We start from the raw sequence: 18,874 nt of genomic DNA on the forward strand, positions 1-18,874 counted from the left end.
AGAAGAAAGTCAAAGAAACAGACCAGTGAAAATATGAGAAAAAATTGAACAAATAATCAAAAAGTTGTTAGCATTTGAATGTTGAGATCGCTAATGTGGACATCCTCCTATTGGCAATGCGATCAAAATGTGTGAGATGTCACACTTGAACAACTCCCAAAAGCCGGCTCGTGCCCCCCCCCCTTTTTGAGAGGCACAATTAAAATTTGTAATGTAAAAACGCTGTAAAAACAAGTGAAGAACGACTGGTGATCCTTTCTTGTGGTAAATGATATTCACCATCAATCGTTCATTGGTAATTATTTTAGCGTGTTAAAGAAAGGTTCACCAGTCGTTCTTTAAGTCGCTTTTAACTTACAAACAGCTTCATGAAACACCCACCCGGTGGCAATTAACCCTTATATTATTTTAATTTATGTTGTTGATATCACATTGTTTGAGCTTGAGAATAACCATTATTCTCTCCTGTTCTTATTTATTTTTTATTTTTTTTTTCACTTAGGTGTTCCTGGCTTATCAGACAGACTGGTACCCCTGACCACAGTACAGGTCAAACAAGAGGTGAGGAGTAGAAATAGGCTTTAAAACTAAATGAATGCAGGATAGACAGGTTAAAGGTCAAGTCCATCCCAATGAATGTTGAAAATTGTTTACTGACTGCAGTGCCCTTTGTCTTTTGAGGGCAATAAAAATTTGCTGCTTTTCCCGGGGGGGGGGGGGGGGGGGGGGAAGAGAGACACTCACCTATATTGCTGTACACACGCGTAACCCCCCAAAAAAACGTGTCAAAAAGGGTACTTTTTGCTGATCATGGCACATCAAGCCCTGTGGTCGGGCAGAGAGGGTATGGGTGTGGGGTAAAACACATATATTTTTTACGGGTTATACTTTAGGGGGCAAAATTGTTTAAAATGCACGCAAAAATACTTGAATAGGGTATAGATTTGACCAAGGGATAAAACTAGTTTAGGGTGGGTTTGTAAAAGCTGTGGTCGCATGTGTGTACAGCAATATAGTTATTAAAGTGGCCTCCCTGGGCTGCTCTTATTTGACCATGGTGCCCTGTTCTCATGAATGTAATTTTAAATATAATTCATTTCTTTTCCCTTTAAAAATGGCGTTTGTGCCCATTCTCTGCCGCCTTCATTATCAGAAATGCCCCTCCCCAAAGTGGCAGTCCCCCCCAAAAAAAAAAAAAATCTTAATTTGAAGCCTGATGCTATGTATATTTAAAATAACATACATAATAATTCTACTTTGCCTATATTTTAGAAGCCCACCAACATTTATTTTTCTTTTTTTCAGGAAGAGGCAAAGGAGCTTGGAGAAGAGACAAAGAAACTTCTAGAATCATATAACAGTATTGTATCCTTTTCAAATACATATTCTTTGTTCTAGTGAGATTCAGGCTCTATTGCTAATTTAGAAACTCAAACGTAAAGTTTGGTACTGGTAACAACAGAAAATTATGTGTTCACAAGATTAAACAGAATTTGCAAATAATTTTTGGGGAAAATTATGTCTTGGTGTTTCCCCTATATAATACAGTAGTTGTGGTATGTGTTTGGATATATCTCTTTAATTAAATAATTCTAACACTTTTTATACCAATTAAACAGCTTTTGTTCTTGCCTCTTAGATCAAGTAGATGTAGATAGTTTAAATCTACCGAGATCAGTCCTTCATTTTTACCATTCTCCTTGTTTAATATTTTGGATAATCTTCTATTTGTTATGATTAGTAAATTGAATCATGGGCAATTCTACAAAATGAACAACCTTTTTGTTCATCAAACATCCATTTTCTCCATTGTTTTGTTAGTATCTACAATTGGAAGGGTATTTTGCAATGTCATTTACTGCTACTCATGTACTGCTACTCATGTAGGATTATAACTTCCTGGACAACTGGATTCATTCATTGCATTCATACCTTATTTAGGCACAAATCAAGTTTTGCATCACGTCAAATAATATCTCCTAATTATCCAAGCGAAAACATCAACCACATGAATATGGTATCAAATTATTCTAGAGAAGAAACGTACATGAAGAGTTTTGTGTTCTGGGCATGTTTTTTCATCAAATTAGGGATTTTGGAGGCGTAAAGGGTGTATTTTACTCATTTGGTATATGGAATTGTCCTAATTATTTAAAAGATAATTATTTTTCCTGAATGTTTTACCACTGCAGATAACCCTTCTCTCTAAACAGTTTGTGCAATGGGATGACATCATGACCAAATATGAGGTTGCTCATCAAGTCAGGAAACCAGATGTTTATTAATCTTCTTATTAGTTGTGTAAACACATCAAATTATCATTAGCAATTTATTTATATATGTACATATGTCTGAGAATGCAGTTGCTCAAGTTCTAGACAGATTCCCTAGAGTTGCGTTCAGACCTCACTACGGGGGATTGGAATCACGGTTTAAAAGATGTTTGCATTGAAATCATGCTTTAGAAATTTCATAAACAAAAGGTTAACAGTCTATTAAGTATTTTGACTTATTCTTTCTTGATGATCAAACTCCTCAACATAGTTTTTGAGCAACTGTGAGGCAAAACTTTGTAAATATGTAGGAGATATAAAGTAGATGTTAAATGGCAAAAGTTTTATGTACATGAAAACATGATAATGAAAATGGTTTGTAATTTATTTAATAGTGAAGTGACAGTAATCAGATTAATGGACACATAGTAGTGCGTGTCCCGTCCATTTGCATATTCTTACCAATGCTGTGATGTGATACCGGTATATACATGTACCATGCGCAACTGAAAACTCTGAAGTCACCCTTAAATCTTGTGAAACACCCCCTTGTATATGTCATCCATCGCCTCTTTAATTTCCGTAAACATAGCTACATAGAGCTACCCATTAAGTTACAGTAGTTCTCACAATTCTTGCCAGTAATGTACATGTAGGGTATAAGATTTCAATTTAGTTGATTATTATTCCTGATTTTGAACCATTTTTTTTTTTTTTTTGGGGGGGGGGGCAGATCGTAAAAAATCTTCAGGTTTACCACTGATTTAATGTCTTTTAGTGGCTATTCAGTTTCTAGATGGGCTTTAGCTTAGTCCTTACAGCAAGTGGGTAGTTAAGTCAGTAATCAGTGTTAATTAAGTCATCATATATCATACTAATTTTTACCACAGCCCCCCAAGTTTAATCAATTTAACTTGACCCTTAAGCCTGGCTCACACCTTTGCTTTTCTGCTGTGTATTGTTGACTTAGCTGAAAGCAGCCAAACGCAGCAAATTATATTGTTGCTATCACACTTTTGTGTAAGAGCTGGTAAAGTGCTGTGAGCTAAAAAGTGGTTGTAAATTTTTGTAATCCAAGCAGTAATGCTGCACTTAGGCTTGCGTATTGCTACACTCTGTTGCTGGCATTTGCGAGTTTCACTCGTCTTTGCTTGTATGGGTTTGGGTTGCGCTCAGTCACAGATTTTTGAGAAAAAAAATCAAACTACCGAGCTAGAAACGACGGCCTCTGCTTTAGTCTGCATATTGACCTTGTATTAGCTCATTTGATTTTGTTCATGTTGCATTTGGATGCAATTGTCTTATTTGGCCAATAAAGAGCTGCTGAACACAGCCCAAAACACAAAGGTGCGAGCCAGGCTCTAGGAATGGAAGGGAAATTGCAAGGGCTGTTCCCTGAAAGAGCCACAGTATTCTCATGAAGATGTTCTGTAAAACATTCTGTGTAAGTTTGTTGAACATTCCTGAAATTAGCAATCAATCTAAATCTGAATTACTTCATTTAAATCTTGTATAATAGAAAAAAAAATGGTAGTCTCCTTTGATTTTGATGCTCAGCTAAAGTTGATCATTATCTCTTTACTCAGCTCTTTCCTTTTCTCCTTTTCACTGTAGCACAATCTTTTATGCCACTTTCATTCTTGTTTTATGAGCAGGACTTTGTATAATTCCTCATGTACATGTATCTTTTGAAATATGCTTAATACCATGCTAATTTTCCATTATAGTTGATTTATAATTATTATGTATTGACCAGGGTTCACATACTAATGACATGTAATATGAATTACTGTTAAAATAAAGCTAATACTGAACATAAATCTTTCATTTTGTGTTCCTTCATTTATTGAATATTTCATTTCCATTTCCTTTGACAATATTTTTATTGTCCAGGCATATACACTATCTCATTGGTTTATTTTCTAATCAAATACTCTGCATTTCTTTGTGTTAAATCTTTTGTGTTGAAATAAATTTTTAAAGAAAGTGTTTAATTTTTTTTCCCACTTCAGTTCTCCCCTTTACACGTAGGTGAGGAGGGAATTGAGCAATGTTACACATTAAATTTGAAGAAAAGAAATCACATTTCATGTATCATCAAGTACGTATTGTGTGGTATCACCGGTTTTCCCTCATTTGTAAACCAAGTTTGCTAGATGCACATAACCATTCGAAAAATTAAGTGTAATCGTTAATGTCATAAATTTCATATTTGCTCCATATTTTGATGAATTGTATTGTATTGTATCGTATTCTCATACATTAACATTGATTTACTTTGAAATGATTAACAATGATGTGCAAGGTATGAAACAGAATAACACAGGTTTACACTTTCTTTCTCTTTTATTGAATACTTCAGCTCAGCCTACAGCCACAATTTAATATATAAATAAAATGATGTTTTTTTATAAACCAATTTTAAGACACTCAAACGGAAGTATACATGGAATTCTTGAAGAAGATATACTGAGATACATGCACAAGTACATGACATTTAAAAAGGTAATTTTAATACATTGAAATATTTCACATAAATAATTTTTTTGTCTACATTGAGAAAACAAAGGAATTTAAGAAATCCCCTGAACATTTTGGATATTCAATAGCGTATCCAGCATCAACTATGACCAAGAAATGTTTGGGCACATGATATGCTTTGTAGGATCTGATGCTGGATACGTAGCTGATATTACTTCTTCATATTACATAAATTGCTGCTAGCAGCCATAAAAGAATCTGTAAATTCATTTGCAAATGAAAGTAATTGAATTTTAGTAATCATTTCACAATATAGAATTTCATTTCAAAATTGAGGAAGTTAATCGATTTTCAAAATGTCCTCAACATTACACCTTTCTTTAACAATTGCTACAGAAGCTATATTTGTATCTGTAAATTCAATTTCAGTTGACTTCAAGTTGCAGAACGATTTTTGAGAGGCCTGTATTCACTACCAAGGTAGGAATGCGCACATTAATGGGCAACAATCTGAGTAAAAGGGCTTTAAAACTACCATACCCCATACTACATGTAGAGCACAATAAATTGAGGATCATTGTCAATCAAATGTCTGACATTCACAAAGGAGCTTTAGAATCTGTCATCTAAAGCCAGGCACACACTATGCAATTCGCGACGATCAAAATTTCAAAGAATTATAATAACATTTTATATGAACATTCCAATAAAATCTTGGCTTTCAGAGTTCAGAATAGTTGTAGCCTGGCAGGACTACTGAAATCAGATATTCAGTCCAGTTTGAGCCTCCCTGTAGGAATAAAAGCAAATTCAGATCCAAATCGTAATGATGTCATCACCGGCTACGACTTGAAGCCGATTTTGACTTAATTCCGACCACAGGGCTTGCCGGAAAGCAAAATTAGGATTTTTATTATTCCTAACATTATGCCGAACTCGAAATCAAATAATTTACATCTTTGAACTTTCACATTTAATACAATTGCGATTTTCGCGTTGCATCGGATCACATAGTGTGAGCTGGGCTTTTAAAGCAGATTTCATGCATTTATTATGCTTCAATTTAGTGTAAATATTTAGAAAGCGTCCTTAATGAATCATGCATGGTTTTCTCCCAGGGTACTATCAAGCTTGATCCTACAGGTGCATCACTAATGGAACCACTGTATATTTCTACATACATGTAGACAGTTGGCTCATCAATGCAGTACCCTTAAGTAACAAACCTGATGTTAATGCGCTCTAACAAAATATCATTTATAATTGGACATACAAAATCTATCAATACACGTGCTTAATTAATTGTTGCTGTGTTTCTGTTTATGGTAACTCCCGTAGGAACTCGGCAGGACAGCATTTTTGCTGGTAAACGCCAAGCTGGTATGTAACCAATTACCTAGGAAACATTTTTACGTCTAGGTTAATCAGTCATAGTGGCTGACCTTATAGACGACAGATATTACTCTCGGGCCTTTTCATCAAAGAGGAGGCAATGGCAGAGTGAGGATTCGAACTCACAACCTTGCGATTATGAGTCCAATGCTCTAACCACTGGACCACAAAATTGTGATTGATGTAAGAAATCTGGAGGTGTGAAATTGGTTAACAGGCCCAAATGTCTTTGTTACCCCATGCCTCCGTAATTTTTTCATATATTGATTTGTCACACTGTAGCCATAAACATACTGATTTCAGTTAACATGCAGCTCAGGTGAATGAATACAGTATTTCGAACAGACTCACAAAACGATTCCTTATCAAAAATTTATCAAGGTTGTACAACTGAACTTCCTTAATCATTTCACAAATTTCAAAAGGCACAATAACAGAAATTACATTTCATAAGACAATAACTCTTTTTTTACTCAATTTATAAAAATATCTAAATTCTGCAGGCAATAATTAAAACTAAAGGTAGAGAAAATTCCTGGAAAAGAATGTGTGCCGTAAGCATAGCTTTTCATGCAGACCCTAATTTTTCCTAGAAGCACTAAGTATCATAAAGCCTAAAAATCATAAGCCCAATTATCTATAAATCACCATTCATCCATGACAAAACATTTTTCATTGTGAAACTTTTTAATCTCACTTCATTAACCTCGACCACTTTAACTGATTTGACTTTAAAAAAATCTTGAGCTGCAAGGACCCACTTGTCACCTGTTTGTGCAATAATGTTTTAAAAATTAAGCTCCAAAAAAATTGCACCTGATAAACATAATTTTGCGCTTCAAAGAATGAAAAATAAGAGGCTACTAGTATACGTGTAGACACAATCCACATTTTATTCCATATACTAACATGTGATACTTGAATCTCTTAAAGGGATAATAATAGCTGGATTTATATAGTGCTTTATGCACGAGGAAAGCGCTTGCTATTATTGCCCCGGCTTTAGCTCGAGCTACCATCACCGGCACTCGGTGCATGCAAGGAATTAATCCTGCCAGGTACCCATTCACATCACCTGGGTCAAGTGCAGCACAGTGTGGATAAATTTCTTGCTGAAGGAAAACATACCATGTCTAGGATTTGAACCCACGACCCTCTGTTTGAAAGGCGAGAGTCAGAACAACTAGAACACGATGCGCCCACTATAACATAATCATGATACAGCGCACATCAAGTACAGGTATTTTGTTGTAAATGAGACATTTGTAATGTTTACCAGTCTCTTTAATATCATAGCTAGATTAATTCTGGCCTGGAATGTCCTGGTTCTTTCCTAATTCTAAATATATGCCACACATTTGCAATGAATTCAAAATCTTTCATTAAAAATTTAATGGAAATATTCCAAATATTGTAACATTGCCTTTAGATTTCAGAAAATGATTTCAGAAAATAGCCAGAATGCAATAATGCAAGTACAAATTTGCATTTGATTGTCAATTGACATAAAAAATGTACCTATGCCAAGCCTTCCTGCTGTATAGTGTTTTTGGTCTGATGAGGAAAGACTACTGATGAGCTGCGAATTAAAGGGAAACTTCACCCTTACGATAAGTTGGTTTCAATTAAGGCGACAAAAAAGAAAAATGTCTGTTAAAGGTTTGATGAAAATCTGTCAAAGAATAATGGAGCTGTGAATTGTTGAAGGACAAGTCCACCCCAACAAAAATTTGATTTGAATAAAAGGAGAAAATTCCAACAAGCAAAAGAATGAAAATGTCATCAAAATCGGATGTAAATAAGAAAGTTAGGACAGGACATTTTAAAGTTTCGCTTAATTTCACAATACAGTTATTTGCACATCCTGGTCGGCATGAAAATGAGCACACTGATGACATCACCCACTCACTATTTCTTTTGTATTTTATTCTATCAAATATGAAAAATTCTCATTTTCACCACTGTCATGTAAAACAAATTCTTATTCCTCCCTGAACATGTGGAATTACCACTATTTTAACAGTTTATAGTTAAGTCGAGTTGGTCCTTATTGTCAAATCTGTAAAAATTGAGATATTGATAATTGTTTATTCCAACAATAAAATAAAAGAAATAGTGAGTGAAGGATATAATCGACTTTCATTTACATATCACTAAGTTGTGCATATAACTGTTTTGTGAAATATAAGCGAAACTTAAAAATGCATAACTTTCTTAATTTACATCCGATTTTGATGAAATTTTCAGCCTTATGTTTTTATTTTTCTCTATCGATGCAGAACTTCCTCTTAAAGCAGTGGGGTAGCCTGTTAAATCTCAATTCTAATCTGCTACCGATGTGATAATAATAATGATGATGATAACAATATATTTTACCCAGAGTAGCTACCAATGGTAGAAACCAATCAGGAGCCGTCTTTCACGACGGCTCAACTCAAACATGTGGAGCAGGAGAGCTCATCATTTTGATTGGTCAATTGTGCTACAGAACAATGAATACCCTGCCGACGAGATACCAAAGGCTCTCCGCAGACTGCCTGTGAGTGTGTAGTCTTTTCCAGTAGTGTTTGTTTATTCCTATGCAATGGAAAAAAAATGTATTTACATGGAACCTTGGCAAAAGGTTTAAGGCTTTTTGCTGACAGTTCCCAGGTTTGATGGGGGGGGGGGGGGGGATACATGGAGACTCCTGCTCCTGTCATGCATACCATTGAGGTAGCTACAAGTGCAAACTTGCTCACAGTAATTCCCGACCCACTCAACAGATTTCAAAGAGCTAGCTATCCTGGCATTGGCACTGTTTGCCTACATTGTGGGTAATAATGACTGAATCTAGCAACTGTAAATTCATGCCTCGACTGGATTAATTCTAATATCTTATACTCTAGGTAGTGAATCCTAATCGCGGAACGATACCATTTGAGTCTTTCCCATAGGAAAAAGAGTCTTCAAACCATCGATTGCAAAGCAACCATCACTTTTGAGCCGAGTTCCTCTTGGACAGTGGTAATTCCCGCGTACAATCAGTCAAGTCCTCTATAGACACCGCCCTCTAGAGTTCAATTCAGATTGTTTGCGTCTTCCCGGACAGCTGAAGTTTGTACGTTCCTGCTAGTGAGATGGCCGCACTGTAAATCATCTCTTGCCTGGACATCCCGGTGAATACCCTGTGCCAGTCTGATCGGGGAATTCCCTGGTTTGTCCTCTCGATGACCTCGCCGATGGTCACGGCAAGCCCCGACCACCGCAGGTTGTAGTCTGGAGGGGTGAGTCTCTGCGCCTCCTCCACCACGTCGGAGGGGATGGGCGTGGCCTGGGTGAAGTTCTCTAGGTTTATTCCATGGTAGGGATCTTGGAGGATGACGCACCCGATATCGAACCACCTGCATAATACAAAGGACATGATTGAAATACAAGGCAATATAATCTCTTTGAGAAAAATGAAACTGAAAATGTGACTGAAACTTTGGACCACAGATCAGAGATAAAGATATATAAACAGCAAACTTAACGTCCTGCTATTTTTCTCCCAACCAAACTAAGATCTAACCAAGTCCTATCCAAAGAAAACAGATAAGATTTGAACGTGGAAAACTCACCCAAGTCAAACTTCAGCGATTATTAAGCATCGGCCCATAGCAGAAAGAGTTACAACTAAAAAATCAAGCGCAATCCCAAATACGCGCATTTCATTGGTAGGAAATCAAGTTGCGTTTCATTTTTTGGAGTTGCGTTCGATCGTAACACTTTCTGGAACAGGCCCCCCCCCCCCCCCCCCCCCATGTCTCCTGAGCAAAGGCTAGCCAATGCGATAATGCATTACATACCCAATACATCTGGGAATTCAAGTGCTAGCTCTGTTCTTTGTGATTCCCACCCACCCTAACCCACCCCCTCCCTCTGCCTGATGTGTACATAATCACTCACTTGTCTGGGAGCAGCTCCGCTATGAAGCTCTCGACCGACACCATGGGTTGTTTCTCATGCACCTCTCCACTTCTCCTGAGATTGCAGATCCTCTCCTCCGCTCCCTTCAACCCTGCAGCGTACCCCTCGGGCTGGGGAGCGATGTTGGACTGGGCAGCTAGACCCGTAACCGTTGCCCTACCGAACACCTTCTGGAATGCATCCCGGACTCCCGCCACTTTCACTTCTTTGTCCGATGCGACGATGATGTCCACATCTCCTCCAGAACCTGCACATACAAGACAACAACACAATCAATCAACTATTTATCTAGTCACAGTCTATTAATCTAGCTTTATGAAATATCACACTTTCTTGTCACTAATTCATCAGGGCCCCATCTTACAAAGAGTTACGATTGATCCAATCCATCATAACTCTATGCAAATCCATCCGTGTTATAATTTTTTCTACAGAAAATTTGCAAAATGTCTTTGGTAAACAAAGGAGAACACACCAAATTGTCAAGAAATCAATGAATTTATGGAAATACATTTTTATCTAGAATTTTTTTTGAACAAACATGCATTTTATATGTTGACTTTGCTGGCTTTCCATAGTTGTGATTGATCGGATCAATCGTAACTCTTTGTAAGACGGGCCCCAGATGTGTAAAATCTAATTCAATTCAGTTCAATTCAAATTTATTTCCACCGTCAAAGATATACATATATATAAATACAACTATTTTACATGAGGAGGGGTCAAACAAAGCACAACTGCTTGTATAAATTGGCCCCATACTGATAACAACATGTAAAATGAACAATAACAATATAATTATAATCATAACAGTTACAAATTAGTCCAAGAAAGAGAGGGAGTTGGTGAAAACATATCATTACAATAACAGGAACGCTGTGTTTAGCAGTGTTTTGTCCCGGAGACATGCACGTTTAAACTGATAATTCTTATGTATACTTACGAATAATCGGTGCCATACCAGGATCCAGTGTTGTTATCATTGAATCAACTGAGCTCTAAAAATTAAAATTTAGATGAAATATTATAAACAGGAGTACATGACAATCAGATGATCACCATTTGGTGAAGGTGATGGGCAAATCATCACTTCAGAGGCGACCTGGATGTAGCTATCAAATCACCAAATTTAACCTACTCACACCATTTCATACAAAATCTGCATTGGTTTCAAGGATATTAGTTGATATAGAGTCATCGTATCTCAACCTAAATTATTATTTTTTTTTTAAACTGTATTCCTTACAATGTTGATATATGTCATTAACAGGAAGTTCTATATTATCCTCAATACCTTGAAGACTGATTTGAATCAATAAAATAATCCACATTTTTTATTGTTCGAAAAAGGAATCTGAAACAGAAGTACACTGAATATTCATCTTGCCGAATTCATAATTTGACTATTATTCATTAGTATCATTATTTAAAATTGAATATGTGACATTTATAGAGCTTCATGCATGTGTGTTTTTTTATCATTGCACATTGCAAGGCTATCATCACCGGGCAAACCAGTATTCAATGAATCTCTCTCTACTGGATAAATATTTAATACCTATAGTGGCAAACATAGACAAATGCCTTGCCAGAAGATGCAAGTGCTGCTGTGGGATTTGAACACAGGACCTTGTAGTCCGGAGACTGATTGAAGCACAACACCTCTAAAGTTGTAGTGTACTAGTGTTCTTACCTTAGTTTTCTCCATGACCTTTCTCATGATACCACTACCCCAACCAAAGAGACCTCCTCCTCCTCCCCCTCCTGCACCCCCTCCTAAGGATTCAGGGTGAAGGCCAGGGGTAATCCCGGGAGTACTACTGGTGGCGCTGGCTTGATGGGGGATCTCCATTGGCGGAGGGCTCTGCAAGAAAGAATCATGTAAAGTTACTTCTGAAACTATTTATCATTAATCATAAGAATAACCCATAATGAAAAGAAATAGGAAAGTCTCTATATTTTGTACAGGGAAAATTCATTTAAAGAAAAGAAAAACAAGCTGAAAATTGAGAAATAAAAATATGATGAAAAAAAAAAGTGCCGAAAACGCAGAACTCCCCACCCCTGACATAAATTCATTAATTTTCTTAAAACAAATGACTAACGAATGCTTATTATTACATTCAAAGAACTTTAAATTGATTTGCCTCGTTTCCTGCAGTATTTTTTTCATTGCCAATCATAAATATTTCATCATGGACAAAACATTGGGGCTGGGAAAGACAGGGCAACAACATTTGCAGGATGCTACTTCATAGGCATTATGCGGCTTGTCCCTGGCCCTATTATCTTTGTCTATCAACAAGTCATTAGCAGTAAGCGTCCAAAGGGAAGACTAGAAAAGAGAGAGAAAGATTTCTGAGTAAAGACGCATCCAAGAGTGGCTATAAAGCTTGACACACACTACATGATTAGATACGATGCAATTTTTTGGACAAACTGCACTTTTGCACTAAGTGTGAAAGTTTCAAGCAGTGAAATTATTTAAGGTTTGGAATAATACAAGGAATACTAAAACCACAATTCAGCTTTGCTGCAGCCCTGTGGTTGGAGTATAGTCCACATCGGTTTCAAGTCACAGATGATGATGACGTCATTACAATTAGGAATTGAATTTTGTTTTATTCCTATTGGGAGGAATGGACTGGAATTTGATTTCTACAACTAATTCAGAACTTTAATCACTACAATTTTCTTGGTGCTATCCGAAGAGCAGAAAACACCAAGAAAGTTTGGACTATCGATGGCCGCATTCTTTGCGTTGTTGCAAAGAATGGGAAGGAGAAGAAATACATAGTGGAGACAAGTGATGACCTCTTCCGCCTTGGATGGACTGAAGATCAGTTAAAGAAATTCTAATGGTCAAAATAGGACTTGGCAGGTACTATTCGATCTGATGATTTGGATTTGGGTTTAAATAATAACTTTAAGATATTAGGGCTAAATGTATGTGGTCTGAAGAAAAAAACTTGATCTTGGTATACTTGAGTGTTATATAAAAGATTTTGATGTTATATGTTTATCTGAAACTAAATCTCAATACATTGACCTGCCACTGATTGACTATACGATGATTTGTGAAGAGAATAATGACAAATCTTCCCCACGGCTTGGTGGACACCATGGCTTATGTATCATTTTATAGGTTGGAATGTGGTGTTCGCCAGGCTTAACATTCAGTGAGATACAAACAGACCTCTTTTGCCTGTGGTTAGTTTACAATGTCACATCTTACCTGAGGGTCAGGGTTGGACACCACCCCATACCCTGAATACCCTGATGTCCCCACTGGCTCAGAAGGTAGTGAGGGTGTGAAGATCTGTGGCTGCTGCTGTCCCATGGATGATATGGCTCCTTGATCACTGGTAGGACCTGGCGGAGGGGGGTAGATGTGACTTCCAAGGGGTTGGGGAGGGGGTACCTGGCCAGTCAGGAGGGATGAAGTACTGTCAGGAACAGGTGGTGGAGCGCTGCCTCCATCTCCTTCAATAGAGGCAATGGAACATCAAGAAAATTTAGTCACTTACTGGTGCAATGTTTATATTCTACTGATTATAGCAGAGAAAAATGGCACAGGGGATTCTCGGTGATTTCACATGATCACCTTAATTGACAATGCATTATCTGATTGCTTTATAAGTATTGAATTATATAAAACTGAAGCATTTAGGCCAAGAAAGTGTCCAGCATTTTTTTTTTATTCATATAAAGATTGTTAGTTCTGACTTTCTATCCAATCAGGGTTTCTTTCTCAATTCTAGTATTTGAGTGTCCTTCATTCCTCTACATGTATCATTCTCATTCTCCACTCTCCATCTCTCTCTCTCTCTCTGTGTGTGTTTGCATCCAAGACCGAATATGCAAGGGCGTAGGCTTGGGGCTGCACCCTCCCTCTGACGTAGAGGAGTTCCGACACTGGCAAGCAAAATGAAACTTTTAACCCTTCTTCTGCTTTCAACAGCTTATTTTCCTTCAGCAACTTCAGCTCCACCTCCCCAAGATGTGCACCCCCATACCACTTAGTTCCACCTCCCAAGGATCTGCACCTCCCCATGCTCAAACCTGCCTACGCCCATGATATGAACCTTATTGTGTCTGAATATTCTCACTCAATCATTAAAAAAAATAAAGATATTTGGATTTCAAAAATATGGAAACCAACAATGAGCACGTTCATTTTGCACATTTTCTTCCACAAACGTACAAATTCACATCCCTCACACATGGTGACCAGTACCGTATACCTATCGATGATTCATACCTGTCACATTTCCCCTACGGCAGCCGTACGGCAAGTTGAACAGCAGTTTTATCTTATTTTATTCAAACTACCCATATGTAGATGGCAGGATGGTACAAAAATGTTAGAATGGCTTTTTTCGACTTGCCGTACGGCGGCCGTAGGGGCAATGTGACTGAGGTATCACTTTGCCTACTTTCTGGTCTTATTCCACATTGTCTTATCCTACATGTAGTTCGCCTATAACCGTTTTGTCTACAAACCTTTGGACAAATTGCCATCTATGATCTAGACCATTTTTCCATATTGTTTAATTTCCAGATAGGATATCGGTTTCTAACAACAACCTGGCCCATATGATGACATAATTGTTGAAGAACCAAACTCCATTTCACACATTGCAAAATATCAAGTAGACTAAAAGAAAAACAAGTGGAATGCCTCACCTGCATCACGCGATTCAATATAGCAGCAGTGCTGATTTTGAAAACTACTATAACTCGCACAAGATGTTCAGTGATACTTGGTTACTCGTATTTCCACGTTTTATGAATTAGACCAATACACTTATAGAGATATGATGGCAATTCAACAAATACCCCCAACGTGGCCAAAGTTCTTTGACCTTACATGACCTTTGACCTTGTTCATGTGACCTGAAACTCGCACAGGATGTTCAGTGATACTTGATCACTCTTATGTCCAAGTTTTATGAACTAGACCAACACACTTTCAAATTTATGGCTGTAATTCAACAAATACCCCAATTTGGCCAAAGTTCATTGACCCTAAATTACCTTTGACCTTGATCATGTGACCTGAAACTTGCACAGGATGTTCAGTAATACTCGATTACTATTATGTCCAAGTTTCATGAATCAGATCCATAAACTTTCAAAGTTATGATGGTAATTCAACAGATACCCCCAATTCGGCCAAAGTTCATTGACCCTAAATGACCTTTGACCTTGGTCATGTGTCGTGAAACTCATGCAGGATGTTCAGTGATACTTGATTAACCTTATGTATAAGTTTCATGAACTAGGTCCATATATTTTCTAATTTATGATGACATTTCAAAAACTTAACCTTAGGTTAAGATTTTGATGTTGATTCCCCCAACATGGACTAAGTTCATTGACCCTAAATGACCTTTGACCTTGGTCATGTGACATGAAACTCAGGCAGGATGTTCAGTAATACTTGATTAACCTTATGGCCAAGTTTCATGAACTAGGTCCATATACTTTCTAAGTTATGCTGTCATTTCAAAAACTTAACCTCAGGTTAAGATTTGGTGTTGACGCCGCCGCCGCCGCCGCCGTCGCCGCCGCCGTCGCCGTCGGAAAAGCGGCGCCTATAGTCTCACTCTGCTATGCAGGTGAGACAAAAAAATAGGCACTGTACAAAATGACAATTAAACTAAGTGGGTATTAGACTGAGGGCAGTGTAGAACAGCAATATACAGATCAAATTGACAGAAAACCAAATGGGTTTAGCCCATGTGGTAACAGACTGAGTGAATATAACACAACATATCCATAGCAAATAGGCTCAGTATCATCTCAGTATCTCATACCTGGAGGTGGTGTTTCCTTTGCCTCCTCTACTGGGGTGACTTCTTTATGATCATCACTGCTCACTTCTTCCATCATAATGACAACACAATTTAGTATTAATACCTGACATGGCAATAAAGAATAAAGAAAATGAGCCCATGGATAGTCAGATCTCAGATGGTGAAAAGATTGGTGAAAGACCCCACCCATCCACTTTGCCTTTATTATATTACAATAGTAATACAATAGGTTTGGTTCATCATCATGTGAACCTTCTGCTTGAGAAAGATCAAGATGATCTTCCATCCCAAATTTCTATTATTTAAACTAAATGATTTTCAGAACTCTTTAGTAAACTGTACATAGATTTTCTAGGCCTAGTATTATGTCAAATTAATTTCCTTTAAAAGAAACATTAGTTTTCATTGAATGGGTGACGAGAAATTCACAGTAGGGGCCTACTTGCAAAGTTCAATCCCTTTTAAATGGATGTGGAGCCAACGTTGTTCAGCGGAACAACCAAAATACAGAGACTGAAGCTTTTGGTCTAATGTTTATGTATTAAGTTTGGATAAACCAGGGAAGTGGGAGTCCGTTGGAGTTGTGCAAGTCACTGTTTTTTGTTCTTTTAACTTACTTTGTCCCGTTTTGGTGCATTTCAGGGCAATCCTGTATTTTAGGGGTTTAAATTATTTTAGGTTGCTAACTTCAGGCGACAGCTCCACGACTGCTGTTAACGGTAGTTCAGTAGTGCGTACGTACGTGCCGGGTATGGCGGGCCGTTAATATTATTTCTTCATTCTATAAGTAGGCCTATAACCCCCCCCCCCCGCCATGACAAGTAACGCTGATTACCGTTGGTTTGATATATACCATTATACTCTTCATCCTTCACCCATATACCCCCTATTAATTATTATCCCTATTATGCCCCAAATAATAAAACCCCCTAAAACCAAGGCGTGCTGCATGGCATTATATTTCTTCATTGCATACCCCCCCCCCCCCGGCCCGGCCATGACTAGTCCCGGGTCACGTGACACCCCGACGGCTTTAGGTATACCGTTATTCTAATCTATACCACCCCCCCCCCCCGGCCCCGATATATCGCATGATACCCCATTGGTAAATACAACTTTACATCTACTACCTAGCTGTATACTAGTAGTCCTATAATAATGGCATTAACGGCCCACCATACCCGGCACGTATGTACGCACTGTACTACTGAACTACCGTCGGTCGTGGAGCCTGAAGTTAGCAACCTAAAATAATTTAAACCCCTAAAATACAGGATTGCCCATTTCAGGACAAAACGGATAAAAATCGCTATTTTGCTCCAGTAAGATTAACCCAGTCCCAGGGAGCTCCCCCCAGGGGCTTACCGTGTATTTGACCATACTCACGGGACTAGCGTGATTTATGGTCTAAATATTTCTCAAAATTTTTGCATCAATTGTTAACCCCCTGGCGGTTGTCAGTGTCATGACATTTTTTTATCTTTAATGATTTTCTGCAATATTTTTTTCTAACCTTCCTTTTTTGTTTTAATTTAAGCTTCACAAAATAAAATTTTCACCAATCTTTGCAGTGTTGAATTACAATGTCAGTTCTTAAAGGAGTTCGAAACATTGGGAACATGTTAGCTTGAGAGTAAACAGAAATTCAAAGAATGAAAGAAACAAACATCGACACTGTCAGTGTCATTGTCAAAGGTAGACTAATGTTCTAACACCAATCTCTACGTGTGGTACCACGCATTAATAATTATTAATGCGGTAATTTCTTTTCGTTCTTTTTCATTTATTTTCCAGCTACATGTATATCAAGCAAAAATTCAAAATAAGCATGGTCGAAATGAGTGAAAATTATGAAAATTACCTGAAAAGACAAATGTATGCCGAAATGTAACACGTAAAAGTCGTAATCCAAAAATTAAACTTGTCGATGTCCTAACTTTGTTTGTGACGTCAAGAAACGTCATTCGGATTGCCACGTTATCCGATCCGATCCTCAGATTTTCGAAGGTACCGGTTATAAACCTATATGGGGCGGGGGATCGATATGATAGGCTACCCACCAAAATCCAATTGAAACCAGTTGGATTTCCAACTGGTTTAAATTGGTTTCAATTGGTTTCAACTGGTTTCAATTGGTTTTAACTGGAATTTAACAATTTCCAGTTGAAACCAGTTGGGCAACTGGAAATCCTAACTGGAACCAGTTGGGTAACTGGAAATGACTTCCAATTGGAAATGATTTCTAACTGGAACCAGTTGAGTAACTGGAAATCCCAACTGGAACCAGTTGGGCAACTGGAAATCCTAACTGGAACCAGTTGGGTAACTGGAAATGACTTCCAATTGGAAATGATTTCTTACTGGAACCAGTTGAGTAACTGGAAATCCCAACTGGAACCAGTTGGGCAACTGGAAATCCTAACTGGAACCAGTTGGGTAACTGGAAATGACTTCCAATTGGAAATGATTTCTAACTGGAACCAGTTGGGCAACTGGAAATCCTAACTGGAACCAGTTGGGTAACTGGAAATGACTTCCAACTGGAAATGATTTCTAACTGGAACCAGTTGAGTAACTGGAAATCCCAACTGGAACCAGTTGGGCAACTGGAAATCCTAACTGGAACCAGTTGGGTAACTGGAAATGACTTCCAATTGGAAATGATTTCTTACTGGAACCAGTTGAGTAACTGGAAATCCCAACTGGAACCAGTTGGGCAACTGGAAATCCTAACTGGAACCAGTTGGGTAACTGGAAATGACTTCCAATTGGAAATGATTTCTAACTGGAACCAGTTGGGCAACTGGAAATCCTAACTGGAACCAGTTGGGTAACTGGAAAGGACTTCCAACTGGAAATGATTTCTAACTGGAACCAGTTGGGCAACTGGAAATCCTAACTAGAACCAGTTGGGTAACTGGAAATGACTTCCAACTGGAAATGATTTCTAACTGGAACCAG

The 18,874-nt window shown here is 37.8% G+C and overlaps 2 protein-coding genes across 2 annotated transcripts in view; one reads left to right on the top strand and one right to left on the bottom strand.

Moving 5' to 3' along the window:
• Positions 1–4,093, top strand: part of LOC129261794 (dynactin subunit 3-like) — a 14,718-nt gene extending 10,625 nt beyond the window's left edge. Inside the window, exons 5-7 of the mRNA XM_064099826.1 lie at positions 503–561; positions 1,306–1,365; positions 2,193–4,093. Of these exons, the coding sequence (XP_063955896.1) occupies positions 503–561; positions 1,306–1,365; positions 2,193–2,285 (212 nt within the window). The 3' untranslated portion in view covers positions 2,286–4,093. The remainder of the gene's footprint in view (positions 1–502; positions 562–1,305; positions 1,366–2,192) is intronic.
• Positions 4,094–4,600: 507 nt separating this feature from the next.
• On the bottom strand, positions 4,601–17,896 carry LOC129262424 (protein PRRC1-like). Its single transcript, XM_054900541.2, has 7 exons — positions 17,775–17,896; positions 15,914–16,016; positions 13,330–13,577; positions 11,788–11,958; positions 11,038–11,092; positions 10,074–10,341; positions 4,601–9,529 (listed from the first exon to the last, which is right to left on the bottom strand). Exons 2-7 carry the CDS (start codon positions 15,987–15,989, stop codon positions 9,211–9,213), a joined length of 1,137 nt encoding a protein of 378 aa, XP_054756516.2. The 5' UTR covers positions 15,990–16,016; positions 17,775–17,896; the 3' UTR covers positions 4,601–9,210.
• Between the last annotated feature and the right edge of the window lie 978 nt (positions 17,897–18,874).

The sequence above is a fragment of the Lytechinus pictus genome, chromosome 5 (assembly GCF_037042905.1).
Source record: "Lytechinus pictus isolate F3 Inbred chromosome 5, Lp3.0, whole genome shotgun sequence".
NCBI classification, from domain to species: domain Eukaryota; kingdom Metazoa; phylum Echinodermata; class Echinoidea; order Temnopleuroida; family Toxopneustidae; genus Lytechinus; species Lytechinus pictus.

Coding starts and splice junctions, on each gene's coding strand:
- LOC129262424 (XM_054900541.2), bottom strand. CDS start 15,989: ATGATGGAAGAAGTGAGCAGTGATGATCATAAAGAAGTCACCCCAGTA. Junction 11,093..11,787: donor AGGTCATGGAGAAAACTAAG/GTAAGAACACTA, acceptor TTTAATTTTTAG/AGCTCAGTTGATTCAATGAT. Junction 9,530..10,073: donor GCGGAGCTGCTCCCAGACAA/GTGAGTGATTAT, acceptor TGTATTATGCAG/GTGGTTCGATATCGGGTGCG.